Raw genomic sequence first — 15,635 nt, forward strand, 5'->3', positions numbered from 1 at the left:
GAAGTATCCTATATTCTGAAACTATATAATAAAAATCTAACAGGCTGATCTCTCTTTTTCCTTATCTGGTTTTGTGTAAGACCATGGGGGCTGTGGAGAGTCGCCGTGCTATCAGTGACAGCCCCCAGCAGTGCAGAAAGTGAGTTGAACGAGCTGGTAGAAGCACAGGGCTGCATCTCCATTAATAAAGCCTGAATGGAGGCTTTGATTTCTTTCTAGGCAACAATATGTACAGGCACTGGTAAAAATTTACTGTCTTTAATATCATTTAGCCTTTTGCATTTCTCTGGCCAGTTTGCCTGTGTGCTCTGAATAGGGAGTGTTGGGTATTACATGCTCTGGAAGTGTTAATCAATAGGATTAATTAGCAGGCAGTGCCAAGAGGAGAAGACAGGCTGCACTCAGCATCCCCTCACTACTAGAGCTGAATGAGGGAGCACTCAGACCAGTGGAGCGAGCAGCAAACAAAACCAGCTGAAGTCTCTCTGAATTATAAGATCAGCCTCCCGTAACCCTGTCTGACTCAGGTAGAGCTGATGTGAGTGGCTGTTTTTCCAAGGAAACGGCTCACCGGGATGCACATCCAGCTGTCCCCAGCACAGTCCCCAGTTGCAGTGTGAAGCTGTGACTTGTTACACCAGTGTGCCTGCACCCCTCCACGGAAAGCCCTTGGGGAGTGAGCATCCCCAGGCTGCTGCAGGTGTTTCAGAGACTGACCCTCTCCTCCAGACAAGTTTCGGGGTGAGATGCTGGTGCTCCGTTCCCTTTCCCTGGGCTGCCCTGCAACAGGGGGCTGGCAGCAGGCACGGGAGAGAGCAAGGGCCACAGCACCAGTGTAAGGCTGCTGCAAATGCTCAGGTCTCACTCGTGTTTTGGAGAATAGAGCAATAGCTCTGCTCTTTGGGGTCACAGCCCCTCGGGGCTCCTCTGAAGGAGTTCTCTTGCTGCTCCCTGTTGGGCACAGAAGCTGTAGGCTGAACCCTAGCTCTCTGGAAGCCTAATTTTGAAGCTGTAAATTGTAAATATCTATTTGACACATACTAAGCCTTGCCTTGATATTCATTTAATGCAAAGTGGTTTTATCTTTTCATCCATACCCCAGTAATGCTGCTTGAGGCCGATCGCTATGTGGATACAGGCTGCCCCTGAAGTCAGTTCAAGTTGAGCCGAGTTAAAAATGAGGAAAACATTTCAGGATTGGGCCCAGTTCAGATAGTGATTACTGTCTCTGTATGCAAACCCCATGCTTAAAAAATGCAATTTTTGAATATAAAGGCGATTTCTCTCTTTTTGTAGCAACTCATATATAGTCTTGCAGGAAAAAAGTTTCTTTGAATTTAAAAACCTGAAATGTTCTGTTTGTTTAGAAGTCTCAGCACAGACGGAGATCTCTGAAATTCAGCAGGACTGGAAGCCTTCATTTCTCAGCAATGAAGAATTCACCCAGTTGATGTTGGAGGTGAGCATGCATATATACCTTTCTAATTTTGTCTAGCAGTCATGGAAATGCTCATGCATCTACAATAAAATGTTATCTGCAGTTCCAAAAGGGGAGGTTTCAAGTACTGCTGTAGCTGACCATCAGGCAGAGCTGGTCACTGAGACAGAGTCCCCACATGTTGCTTTTCACTCTGGACGATGCTGTTGCACTGTATGCTGCCACAGCCCGCAAAGCTGCACAGGGACTCCCAAGAAATGCAATCCAGGGGAGAGATTCAAATCACAGGTTGCATTTTATTTTTACAAACAGAGGTGAGGAAAAGGGCACGTGGCAGTTTTTCTCCTGTTCTTGGAAGGCATTATTATTACCTAATATTTATGCAAGACTATCACCTAAAAGGCAACGGTGCCACGTCCCTCTAGTGCTAGGTGCTGTACGAGCAGATAAAACCTGACAGCTCCTCTTGGTTTGATACAGTTAATACTTCCATTCTAATGATTTTCAAGGCCTTATCAAACACTTCTTATTCCAACAGGGAGCAGGGTTATTTTGCAACGATAGTTTTTAAATCACCTTTAAATTATACCATAGATGCTTTTAATGCTAGCTGGGATTTAAAGGGAGGTGACTCAATGTCGTTTATATAGGTTTGAGATGAAATGCAAATGAGCTGCTAAAATGTATTTTTCTCTCTCAGTAACAACTAGAACCTTCTTTAGCAAGGATCTTCTCCTGTACTAAACACATGGAGATTGCATGGCCCCGCAGTGTCCTCCTCCTCCCACAAATGATGTGACTGTGGGGCACAATTCAGGCTCTGGCAGCAGGCAGGGAGGGATACTGGGAAGCAGCTTGACCCACCAAGGAGTGGCACAAAGCTGGGGCACGTTGCTGGCGCCCAGGGGGTGGCAGTCCCTTGGCTGTTGCAGTTTGTTGTGATGAGACTCCCCTGGCCCAGTGTTAAGTGAGGCTTTGCTCCCACTGCACTGACGGCCGCCCATTCCTACCTCAGTGCACAGGAACTTTACATATGTAACTCCTTCAGCCTGCACTGAAATATTTCCCTCAGATAGCAATAAATTGGCAATTGTCTTGACTGGCTGGGCCTTTGTTGGTTCTCCTTGTATGCCACACAATCTTAAACAATTGATTTTAGTTTCCCAGCTTATAAATCACCTTCTTGCTACTCTAATTTTCCATGCCCTTCAAGACAACATTGGGTATTGGGATCTCCTGTTGAGCCAGTTGTTCATCATTCTCTGCTTTTTTGCCTTACTACTAATCTTATTTTATTAACATTTGGGCAAGACTGCCTGAAGTTTTTCCCATCCTGTTATTAAAAGATGGGAAGGTTTTTTTTCAAGCATTGATTCAAAAGAATCAGAGCATAATTGGCTGCAGTAATACATCAGCTTTCCTGAAAATGGCCTTTTCTTACCCCATTGAAAAAGCTGTCATCAAATTACATAAGAGTAGGGATTAGGCTCTGTTTGTCCATCTAGGACTGCTAGTGAAATCTTTGAAAAGGGATATGGTCTCTCAGTGTTGGAGGGACCAGTTGGGAGTAAATAAAAACAGAATTACGTATGCATACATTAATTTGATTTTACCACAAAATTCTTTGTATAGTTTGCATTGGATATGAAATAAGGACTTGATTTAAGAAAAACCCAACAGCCTTCACCATAATAATAGGCACAGTACAGCTGCCTTGTAAAACCACTGCTCTCTTCTACAGGTTAACAGCTATCATGCTTTTTTAGAAAACAGCTTGAATGTACTACACTAAAGAAAAACTATTCTCTGCACTTAGATTAACAAAATCAAACTAACTATAGCAGCTGGAGGGTTTTCAGAGATGTTAAACACACGCTTTTCTACTGGGGTATAAGTTATTGACCTGCTTTTCAAAGGACTGTAGCACCAGCAGATTCCCATTGACTTAAATAGTTGTGGGTGCTCAGCATTCTCTGGAAAAAGGAGCATATGTTTGTGTCTTTATTCAAGGCTTTGTGTTTTCTTTTTTTTAAAAAAAAACCCAACAATTAGCATTTTCCAGTATTCTCAGAATTCTTTCCCTTATTGAAGTCAGCAGGGGGGAAGGATGTGCTGCAGCTCACAGAATCAACTGCTAGTCTGCCTTGGAGGCATGCCTGGGTTTGCAGTGAGGTTTTGTAATACCGTGGCACCCTGATCAGGCCGTTTGCAGTACACCTGTCTGCTGAACAGGTATCGCTGCCAGAGAGTATAGCTGAATCTGCTCTGACTCAGTCATGCTTGCAGTGCCCATATTGCTCACATACTGCAGGCTACACTGACCCCGGATGCACAGACAGGAAGGATCCAGACCTGCTCCACTTGAAAGCACGGGGAGCTCCACCAGTGACTCCTTAATTGCAACAGGAAGGTTTTAATGTAGTCTCTGAGCACCAAGTATTGAGTCTTAATTTTTTAATTTTTTTTTTTGGGGGGGGGGCAGGAGGTCTGCTCAGAGTGGTTTGCTTTAATTCTGGATATCTACCTAGATTAACTTTGAACAACATTTAGCTCACAACCTTGCAGCTCAGACTAAAGAAGAAATTAATTTTGAAGGTGAAATTGCTCCTGTGGGGAGGACTGGGGTAAGGCTGACATTCGCTTTCAGTCTTAGGAGTGAAGGGGCTTGCTGCAAGGTGGGACTGAAGTGAGGAAGAAACTTTGCAGAAGGGTGAATTTCTCTTGGAATAAGTAATCCAATACCACGCACTTTAAAATAAATCACTCAATTGAAAGTCAGGCTAAGGATTATTTGATCATTTGCATTGCTTTTACTTACACGAAAGCCCAGTAATATACAACATTACATTAATACAAACTGAGATTTATGGGTTTTGCAGAGAAGTACCATTTTGAGATAGGACTGCATCCTTTCATCGTCCTTTGATATTTACACAGAGCTCAAATGTTCATTTTAATAACTTCCAAGGGATCCAGTCTTAGTCATTTTGCATTATTAAAATGTGTGATTAATTTAAAAACTGAGACATGAAATGTTCCTGTGAGCCCTTTGTTGCTTCAATAGTAGGTTTTACTAGACTACAAAGAGTGTTGTAAAAGTTAAATCAGACTGTAAAATCAGAGAATTACTGTTCTGCAACTCGAGATAACATTCCTACAACTCGATAACAATATGGTGCTGAAGTCAAACTGTTTTCATCAACGTGCGATGAGACGCCCTGTTTACACCACTTGTTCCTATCAAAGCACTCTCCACTTGTCTGTTTTCCTTAGGCATTAGATGGCTTCATTATAGCAGTGACCACAGGTGGAAGCATTATCTATGTGTCTGACAGCATCACACCTCTTCTAGGGCATCTACCGGTAAGTAATTCTGGTATTGGCTTTTCTACTACACATTGTAGGATTGGGACCTGCATTTTTAGGAACAGATGTAAAAGGGTGCGGGTGGCGTGTGTGAATGGTGTTTTCACCAAAATGCAGTGAGGGGGTTTGTCCCTGCGTTATGCTGGCCAGCTGCTTTTGATCAGCTCTGTTCTCTCTCTGTCTGATTCATACCCTTCAGGTTTTCGTTGCTATGAGGCACTTCGACTTGAATGGGAAAAGCTCTGCGGGAATACTCTGGCTAGGGGAGGGACAGGGTGACCTGGCTGATCTTTTCCATCTCTGATTTCTAAGCTAGCAGAGAATAGCACCAGTGCCACTGGCAGCTCGGCGAGGAGCTTGTTAAGGGCCTTATTCTGCTCCCAGGGAGGTAAAGGACAAAAACCTCATTGAATTCAGAGTTAGCCAAGGGCTGCTGCTGAGTGACCCCACAGCTCAGCTGTGCTTTCCTGAGGGGAGCACACCCTGCCCACAGGAGGTGCTGGTGGAGCCAACGCTTGGCGCTCAGGTCCGGCACATACAGCTTGTTCTATCTGTGGGCTGCTGGGTCTTGCTGTGGGAGACACTGGAAGAGCAGGGAAGAGGGACTGCTCCGAACCCTGCTCCTGTTGCTAAGGCTGCTCTAGGAGAAACGGCACAATAATTAAGGATTAATCCTCACATTCGTTTTTAGTAGCTTGGTCTGAAATAAAGACATGCCCAGGAGAAAAAAATAGCTGCCAAATCATTATTGTACCACCACCACCACCCCCCGCCACGTTCTTAGGAAAATTACAATTCTTTTCCTCTTGTTTACTTCGTCACCAAATACATATTATGTTTTCCACCCAGACAAATGTATTTCATACACACTATTTTGCTGTAATACGAACAAAAATTATTTTCTTCTGAGGCGAAAGGAACTTGATGAAAGGCAGCAGCTCCTGGTAAATGCCAGAATATTGCTATGCAACAACAGATTGAACTGAATCTATCTATTTCAGCTTTCTTTAATCCTCAGCGGTTGAGAAAAACAGTAGTTGACCATTTTCTAACATTTATCTTCACTTCAAAGGCAGAGAGAGCCCTGTCCTGCATGCGGGCTGTTGGGTCTTCATACACTTACTGATTTCCATGGAATTTCCTTGTCTTTCATGGTTTAGGGGTTTCATTGCTATCCCTTGCAAATACTGATTCTTAGTGGAAATGGTTGATCTGCTGCAGGAAAGTACTGCTCTTCAGGAACACACATTTCAGACCCTGTGCATTAAACCTTAACCTTGGATGAACATGGATGTATTCAGGTTCATAATTCCCAAGCTGGATCATCAGACACTAAATCTGTTTTCCCTCCCAAAGTCATGCCTTGTGTGATAACCTTGCCCAGTATCCAACCCAAAACAAGGACAAAGACAGGCGTTATTTTTTATTCACACAGAAGCAGCCCACAGCAGCCCAAGACAGGGACCACTCTGCCAAGGCTGGAGGTGGAGCAGGAGCTCCCACAGACCTTCTCAGAGCTGATGGAGTGATAATGATTAACAACTGGGTGCATCCCAGAGGCTGCAACTAAGCAAGCAATAAGGGCTTCTGCCTGCCCAAGGTTGGCAAATCACTACAGCCACAGACAGGGGACAGCTGAACGTGCAGCTAGGTGTAAACAGCGTATTTTAGTCCCATGCTGCCCTTTCCATATGTCTTTTTACTTTTTAAAACTGATTGGAGTGCTATTTGGAAAATCTGTGTGGCTTGTTTTGTTTACCTCCAGGATCTATTTATAAGCTAAGTTCAGTCACTGTTTGAGGGACAAATACCAATTCTTTTTCCTCTGCGACTGCGGGGGGAACACTGCAAATCTTCTGCTTCAAGTACTGAAAGGAAAGCAAAACTGGGCAGAACGCAAACCAGGACTCTGATGGCCCCTACGAAGAAATCTGATGCTTTTTCTTTCATTAAAATCATGAAGGACTCTGGTGCTGAGAACAAATATATCCGATTCTCTTTAATACAGCTTCCCTAAGTTCCACAGAGCATTTTCAAACACAAATTTCCCCTGTTGTAATTCTAAACAGTTTGTTTTTACAAGATACGGAGGCTACTCTCAGGGTCAGTTGATGTAGAGAGGTTTAGCTCACATGGTAAGATTTACTGTCGCTGAAGTGACCTCCGGGAAAACTGGGCACAACTCACAGCATTTGCCAGTCAGACCCTCTGACCCCAGGACTACGCAGTCTCTGGAGGAGGGTCCTCCCTGTCCTTCTTACCTGTTTTGCTGAGTGCAACAGTTAAAGACAGGCAGCAGGGTATTTCCAACCTAGAGGAGGAGGTACAGCTTTGCCACAGACACTGCCTGTCCACAGACTCAGGCAGAAGGTGCTGCACCTGCTCACATCTGGAAGAGCTGGTGTCCATCTCACCCACCTTTTAGTCCTGTAACCAAGGGGTCTGTGCTCAGCACCTGCCCATGTGACAGTCCACAAGGGCTGGTGGGAAGCAGTTATGCAAAGGCAGGAGGTCCCTGGCAGGGCTGAGCTGCTCCTGGGAGGGGGCCTTTTCCTACCCAGCAAAGCTCAGGCAGCTGCTTTGCTGTGTTGGGTCAGGGTGGGAAAATCCACAACAAAGCAACTGTACAACATACAAAAGCTCTGTGTGCTGTGTTGCTATTGCAGGGCAGCAGTGGGCATCAATGCAGGATACACAGAGTGATGCAGGTTGATCCCAGCACATGAGAGAAGAGCTATATTTTTTGTGTTGATGTGAAAGACGCCTGTTGCATTTGCAGCTCTTCACCTTCCCATTCCTGCAGTGATCATGCCTGCTCAGTTCCCCTGCATATTTTTTTCCCTGCAGCAGGAATAGCACATCATATTTCTTCTTCACCCAGCTCCCCCCAGAAGCAATGAACAGTGAAGAAGGTGCTGCATTTGAGAGTACAGCTGTTTCTCTGAAACCACATAGATATTTTAGCTACACACCAAATGATTGCAGAACTTGGTGTATTGTATTCAGAACAGACCAGCATCCATGTACGCAAAAGTGTTTTCTTTGCCTGCCATAGCTATCTGGGGTAAATAGAAGTTTCCATTAGCAAGGTGCCACAGCACTAGCTAAACTAGCCAGCTGCAACAAGGCTTTTACCATCCCATACCAGGTTAACTTCAACAAGTAGTTCCCACACCTTGCCCTGACACAGCCATCAACCCCCCACAAGGTTTCAAAAGTTCATCTACTGTCCACACTGTTTCTCCATCCTCTTCAGGCCAATCCACCCACTTCTTGCCTCTGCTGCATCTGCCTCCAGGCCCCCTTTTTCTCCTGGGGCCTCTCCTACATCTAGGGCATGGTCTCTTCTCCCTCTGCTTCTTCCAGGTCCCTCTTCATCCACTGCCCCTTTCCATACCCCTTAGAGCTATTTAACTACTTAGCAGCAACCAGCCACAGCTGCACCTTATCCACATCAGCCAACCCACCGCCCCTGAAGCCAGCCCACAGCTGTATGTTATCAATGTTAATTCACCTGCCTTCATTCCTCTACAATTCCTCTACAAGATACATAGATTCAAAAGCGCAGAGTAGATTCCAAGCTTAGCAGCATAAATATGTATTAACATAGTTCATATTGATCTTTTATCTGCTTTGCCGGCCTCATTCACCAATGCTTTGTGGCTGTGTCTGCCAGTGGGGCAGAACTGCCTGCTGCCAAATAATTAGAATAATCAGACAAAGTGCAAACTGTTTTCCTCCAACTGATGCATTTTGGTCTGTGGTGATCAAATTTTGTCCATCTCTCCAGACACCATTTTGCCATGGCACCAGATGTCTGCTCTTTGGATCTGGTGCAGATTTAGCTCTGAATAGCTTGCTTGGCATTTCCTACAGCTCCAGCAAGACTGTGGAATATTTGCTCGCTTCTCTCTATTTGACCTGTCAATATATTCTTGATTGACATATTGATCCAAGAATATTGTTGGAGTCTTGATACATACAAGAGCCAGAAATTCTGTTCCATGAGCCGCTTTACAGATGTGCCTAACCTGCAGGAGGCAAGGGTTGTGAAACACAGTAAGAAGTAGATAGCTTATCATTTTTTTCTAACTCGTTAAAAATAAGTGGGCATTTCCTAACAGCAATGATGCAAACCAAACATTAAATTCCAGATATGGTACATGATGGCAGCAACAGACATAAACGCCAGGGCTTGCAAATCAATTAGTAGCTGGTGCTCAGGGCAGGAGGTTGCTCTGAGGGGCATGTGGAACAAAAAAAGTCTCTTGCAACTCCAGCTGCAGGTGTAGTCGCAGGCCTCTGCAGTTAACACCTTAAACAGAAACGACACTGCAGAACTGGTACAGGTTTTGAATCAGGGGTTGTTCACAGTAAAGAGACAAAAGGTGGTATATCCTCAGGTCACTGAAGAAGCAATAGTGAGTCTGAAAAGTGGTGACAGCTCACATCTACTCCTCCTGCAGTTACTGCTGAGCGGATGGGAGATTAATTAACCTCCGTGAGACTTACGTGAAACTGGTGGATAAGTATCTTTATCTACCATTGAGAGGTAGAAAGGGAATGAGCAGGAAATATTACTTCTCTGAGCCTTGAACAGGAGTTGCCACCGCAGTTTCCCATCATGTGCTCTTTCTTCATATGCCCAAAATTACGTGAACAATATACTATATTTTGTGTAAATATAAATAGAAATATAATGTGTGTATAGAGATATATGTGTGTATAAAACAAATATATACATGATATAAATACATGTAACTGTGTATTTATACATACATCTACATGACAAACAATGTACGTATATATGTATTTATGTATTTATACATATATAAAAATATTAATCATGTACTGCATCAGTAGGATGGATATTAATAAGATATACACTAAAGTCACAAAAATAATTTTCAAGTATTCTTCACAAAAGGGATAGTCAAGTAACAAGCATATGTAATAAATACTTATAACTGAATAATCTAAAGTGATGTACTATTGCATCAAGATCAGCGTGTAAAACGTAGCACTCATTTTCAAAGTACACTCAATGCATTTAACTACTCTAAACAGGAATTCCACACAGAACAGCAGGCGTGGGTAGAAAGCAGAGGGAAACCAAAGCGCAATCTTACGTAAATACATAAATAAAATATGATGCTTAATAACTTGCCAGTCTCATACAGGGCTAACACATTTTCGACATGACTATGCAATCTGATAGCAGCTGCTCTGACGACACACGAAGCTGTGTCAGTGTGCCAGCTCAGCCCGAGGTAGTCTCAAGTGAGATGGATGTAAGTCAATGCCATTAGAGGGTCACTTTATCTCAGGACTTCCTTTCAGACGTGCTCTTCTAGCATTAGTCACCATGCTGAACACAAGTGAGATCTTTCTCTTGGCAACCCTGTGACAGACTCTTTAGATGTGGCACTTAGGGACATGGTTTTGTGGTGGACTTGGCAGTTCTAGGTTAATGGTTGGACTCGATGGTCTTAAAGGTGTTTTCTAACCTAAATGATTCTGTGATTCTATGTTTCTTTGTCTTCTCCACCTTGGGATAGGGACATGGTTTAGTGGTGGACTTGGCAGTTCTAGGTTAATGGTTGGACTCGATGATCTTCTCCACCTTGGATATCCACCTTGGGATAGTCATGGTCTTTTGCACAAATCCCTCTCCTCTTTCTGTTCCCAAATCTCAGTACCTAGATCTCAGATGGATTTCAGGTTTGTGCCATGGGGCTGCAGATGCCCAGGCATTCAGCCCATGGCTGGCCAGAGGGCTTGTGCTGGTGGCCCCATGAAGTCCCTCTCCCCAGGGACTAACTACTGCTGCTGCAAAGCAATGCCTAGACTGGGGACTGCCCTTCTCCCTGCTCCCACCCGCCAGGAAGCAGGAAGGGGGAGCAACGGCTGCTGCCCTGAGGGCACTTCCCAGGACCTGAGCGGCTCCCCCAGGGAGCGGCTGGATCCGGGACTGACCTGGCTCTTGCAGCCAGTGACCTAAGGTGACTTCCATCCCCACTGCTCCCACTAGTCAGGGTTTTCCAGGGAGCGAGCAAGCTCCAGTGAGTAGCACAACAGGCCTGTGCACGGAGGTAGCAAGCAATACGGGGAGCCAGGCTCCCGTTTCCCAGCTCACTCTTGAGTCTCGTCATTTAACTGTACCAACATACCCAATACATCCGATGGTCTCTGAGAAATTTTAGGGGAGCCTCGCTGAGCGCTGAGAATTAAGCTGAGAACCAACCCACAGACAAGCGGCCGCTCTGTTTGCCCAGCAGTTTCCCCCCTGTTTTAGGGTCCCAGGAAATCAGTGGGGGGAAAAGTCCTGTCAACTGCCACAGGCTTTTTATCCACATTGCTGTGCATCTCTGCAAGTGTTGCTCGTCGTGATATTTCTATTTTTCTCAAAGGATCTTTTTCTTTACAGTGCGATGTCTTGGATCAGAATTTGTTAAATTTCCTTCCAGAACAAGAACATTCAGAAATTTATAAGATGTTATCTTCTTGTATGCTTATGACGGATTCTGCTTCATCAGATTACCTAAAAAGTAAGTTTTATTTTATCTTCCCCAGTAAGTGAAGAAGCACAGGCAGGATAAAGAATTTCTCTCAGAAAGAGGATTTTTATGTGATGTGTAATATAAAGGTTAGGTTCATAGCCTTTTAAAAGGATCTTGCGACCTGGAATGACCCTTTGGTTCTATTTTTAAATGAAACTCATTGCCTTTATTTTACTAGGCTAAGACTACTTGCAGTTATGTTAATTATTAAATATCGTATCTTTTGAGACAGCTAAGGAAAATAGGTTAGCCGATGGAAACTGAGAGTTCGCCGGAGACATATCACATCTTAATTGATATTTCAGCCTGTTCAAGTAAGATGCTGTTCAGAGATATGCTAATGTCACATAACTTTGGCTTGCATTATGGTTGAAAAGTATCTGTAAAATCATGGCAATTTTTTTTCAATTTGAATTTTGTTTCTCTTAAAAATGCTTTTACTTGCCTCATCCTTATTCACTCTAGGAGGTAAGACGTAGGAAACCAGAAAACACAGTAATGCAAGATGTACAGCTGCTTAATCTACTGTATATACAAAACCTGCAGCTGATAGCTAATATGCCAAAGTTAATGTAATAGATATTTTGAAGGTAATTAGGCATAGTTTTCCAACAGAAGATGTAGAACAGCTGTGAGTCATGAAATGCCTGACTAGAAAAAAACTATAAATGAAGGATCCAATACTCTCCTTTGCTACACCAGTCTATGGCAGTGTAACTCCCGTGATGAGGGTGGCGTAAGAGGAGGGGGAGGTATTCTCGAAGGCTGTCCCTGAGCTGCGGGCAGACCTGTGCACGGCGCTGAGCAACCTGCATCCCTGCAAGGTGCTTCACTGCAGAGGCTCTGATCCTGCAATGTATAGCACATTGGCGTATAGGACTCTGAGTGGCGTCAAGCTGCTCTTGTGCTGCCATTTGCAAGATTGGGGTTGGAAGACATTGTTGGTTGTGTTTAGCTTAAATAGTATATTTATTTCTTCTTCTTCTTCTTTTAACAATCCAGCTGACAATGAACTAGAGTTTTATTGTCATCTTCTGAGAGGAAGTTTGAACCCAAAGGAATTTCCAACATATGAATACATAAAATTTGTAGGAAATTTTCGGTCTTACAGCAATGGTAAGCTTTAATTGTATAAATGATACTTTAGCTGTGTAAAATAAAATATAAGTGTTGCTCCATTGAACAAAACAGGCTTTTAACTGCAAGGACTATTTTTAACATTATGGAGTAAATTCTGCTTCACACGGCTCTCGCAGCTGATTTACAATATCTGGATGATTACCTATGAAGAGTGGAATTGTGTTAATTGCTTTTGTTGCTGGCCTTCACTTGTTAGCAGTGATTCTAGACTTTGAGTAAGTTTGCAGATAATGGAAGTTTCAGAGGAGGGTTTGTTTGTACTCACTAATATTGTGCGCTAAGACTCTCCCTATTAGCTAACTAATAAGCTTGCTACCTTAGCTGCTGGCTTGCATTAAACACAAACAGCCAGAACTGATAATCTGCCAAATCTGCCCTCTCACCCTTCTCTGCAAAATTTTGGGGAAAGGCAGCAGCACCACGCAGCTGAGTGCCTGCACCCACCACCCCTTGCTGCGGTGAGAGGTCCCCTGCCCCTGGTGTTGGAGTGGCTGAGGACGTTCCACCTGCCTCCCTCTCCAGCTGCCATTTTACATTCCTCTCCAGCACTGCAGAACCCAATACTCTCCAGAAAGAAAAAGGAAGAAATACAGTCAGCATAGTCACTAATGCACCACAGTAGGTCTAGGGAAACCATCTTTCAAGGGATGAAGAGCAGATTTTCACCTCCCCCATTCCCTAGCAGATTGCTGCACGGCCATTAGTGTCAGAAATGAAATACACTTTTATTACTTTCCCTTCTCCTGCCTGCCCAAGTTTGCTTTAGTTACTTGCCTGATTGAACTCCAGAGTGGCATTTCCAAAGTTGCTGGTATTGTTCCAAATAGGTCATCCTCAGCAAAAAAATTCCCCACCGTGCTTTCCAAAAACCGCACGTCACGCTGTGAAAAAAACATGTCCCTGTCCCCATTTAACTTTCTGCTCTTGCTCCACATGACTAGAATAGAAACCTACGTGCAGGATGGAGATATGTATTTCTTGTTTGGTGCCATCTGAACTGAGGCTTTATTTGTATAAAAAAATGTAACTGACTGTATGCTTTCTAGTTTGAATGAAGTGAAATGCGACTGCCTGACAGACGCGCACACCGAGCTGTTCTGTTTTCTAGAGCAGAAACCGGATTTCAGGTGCTGACTCATAAGGATAGATTTCTACCAGGGGAATTTCTGATCCATTTTCTTCAAGGATTTTCAGCCTTTTATTTTGGTGTGACCTTAATATTGCCTTCTTACCCGTTAAGATTTCATACCCAGGATTTGTATCAGTGGCTATTTCTCAGAAGAAGGATAAAACTTGCATTACAGATATCTTTCCTAGCTTATTGCATACAAACGAAATGGGAACATACTGCTTTCAGAAGACACCAAATCGTTTTCCAAAAGACCCGAGCTTATAGCTTGCAAATAAGACATGTCCTTCCTGCTTCAATTCTTTTTTTTTTACCTTTGCCACCTTTTTCTAAACATGCTTTATTTTGTCTCTTCCACTTTATTTCCATCTGGGCTGCAGTCTGACCCTCTGGTCAATAGGGAGAGGACAATCCTTGCCCCCACTCTGTGAGATGGTGCCTCCTGACCCCCTTCCCATCTCCCCATTGCAGAACAGCAGCTTGCCGATCCTGACTTTAGTTTCCCCAGCTCAGTGCAGAGTCTGGCAGAAATACTTGCTTCACCAGTGCGTCCCTAGCACAGCTCCCCCTTGGCCGGGGGTCACCCCCATGGCCTCCTCTGCCCTCCTCCACCAGCCTGGCTTCTAATCCAGCACCCAGCAAAGGTGGAAACAAGTGCACTGGACTCGTGATGTAGCAGCAGCAAACTCTGTTTGCTTAGGAGCTGATAACCTTGAGCCAAGGACAGAGCGAGCAGCTGGAGGAAGGTGCAAGCCTCCAAAGTGGCTGTTGTTAGCTCCACCGGGCTTCTTGCATCAGACAGCTGCACCCTGAGCAAGGCACGGGGGACATCAGCTCAAGCGAGCACTGTATGAATGCAGCCACCCCTTGGGCAGCTTTTCAGCCCCAGGACTGGGTGCAAGCAGCTGTGCTTTGGCATGGGAACTTGTGGCATGGACATCTTTGAGTGTCTGATGGGCGCAGCAGTGGGCTGGGTTCCTCTGCTTGGCCTCCCACACCCCAGGATGCCCCGTTATCGGGCACTGTCCTCTCAGCCCATGCACCCCAGGGCTGTCACCTGCCAGATCTACCAGTAATTGCTCTCTTCCTCCCATGAAATAAATACCTGTTCCCCAGCCAGCCCCTCTCCAGGTGTGCGGCCAAGCGGGTGAGAAAGACAGGGGTAGGAAGGGTAGTGGGGGAGAGACATATCGCTCACAGGCCAGCACTCATCATACCAGCATAGGATCAGCTGGCCCCGAATCCTGTTTTTTGGAGGTGTTTGTGAAGGAAGGAGGCTAAGCTAAAGATAAGAAAAGAGTTTGCTGGGGGAGAAAGACAGAAATTGCAAATTAAGCTTAATTAGCAGGAGACGTTCCTTATAAACGTATTCAAGAATGCTTTTCCCTGTAGCTTTTCACAGCAGTGGAAGTGTGAGCATGTTTTTACACATGGGAGACTGATACAGGATGTTCTTCTCTAAATAAAAATCTCTGCCATTCCTTTTTAGTCACCCAACACCAAGTTCTACCTTTGTTTCCAGTGGTTTGCTGAACATACTCTGAGTCCACCCTGCCTGCACATTCCTGCCGTAGGGATGCCAGAGCCTCTGTGGCCGGGGAAGCTCTTTTATCCCTGGGTAGGCTGTATCCCATCAGGATACTTAACTATTCCATTCTCATTAATGTAGGTCGTGGCAGTGGCAGTCCTAAAGAATCTTTCACCTTTCCTTCTCACTTAACCTTCGCTAATGTTTTGAAGAACTGGTAGGTCCTTTTTTGCCCTCTTTAACAAAAATGTCACTAGCTTTATTCTACTTCCACATAACCTTTTGCATAACTTCCCTTGAATTATCATCTTCTTAGATCATTTTATTATTGTTCATTGCTTATGGAATGGTGGTGCTTGGGGGAAGGGAGGCATGTGTGCTGGGGTCCCAGTCAGCTTTCCCCCCTTCCTCCTCCCTTGTACCTTCTCCGTTAATCGCCTTGTGACTTATGGCTGAGAACATCATATAGGGATG

General features: G+C 44.5%; 1 protein-coding gene across 2 annotated transcripts in view; it reads left to right on the plus strand.

Annotated features, from left to right (window-relative positions):
• Nucleotides 1-15,635, plus strand: part of NPAS2 (neuronal PAS domain protein 2) — a 107,868-nt gene that overhangs the window by 59,968 nt on the left and 32,265 nt on the right. For both annotated transcript variants that reach the window (XR_008746988.1, XM_055802737.1), the window contains exons 4-7: nucleotides 1,368-1,459; nucleotides 4,712-4,801; nucleotides 11,232-11,352; nucleotides 12,367-12,480. Coding sequence is in view for 1 of the 2 variants with exons in the window: in XM_055802737.1 (XP_055658712.1) it covers nucleotides 1,368-1,459; nucleotides 4,712-4,801; nucleotides 11,232-11,352; nucleotides 12,367-12,480 (417 nt within the window). In the remaining variant the exon portion in view is untranslated. The remainder of the gene's footprint in view (nucleotides 1-1,367; nucleotides 1,460-4,711; nucleotides 4,802-11,231; nucleotides 11,353-12,366; nucleotides 12,481-15,635) is intronic.

Source organism: Falco peregrinus, chromosome 4 (assembly GCF_023634155.1).
Source record: "Falco peregrinus isolate bFalPer1 chromosome 4, bFalPer1.pri, whole genome shotgun sequence".
NCBI lineage: Eukaryota > Metazoa > Chordata > Aves > Falconiformes > Falconidae > Falco > Falco peregrinus.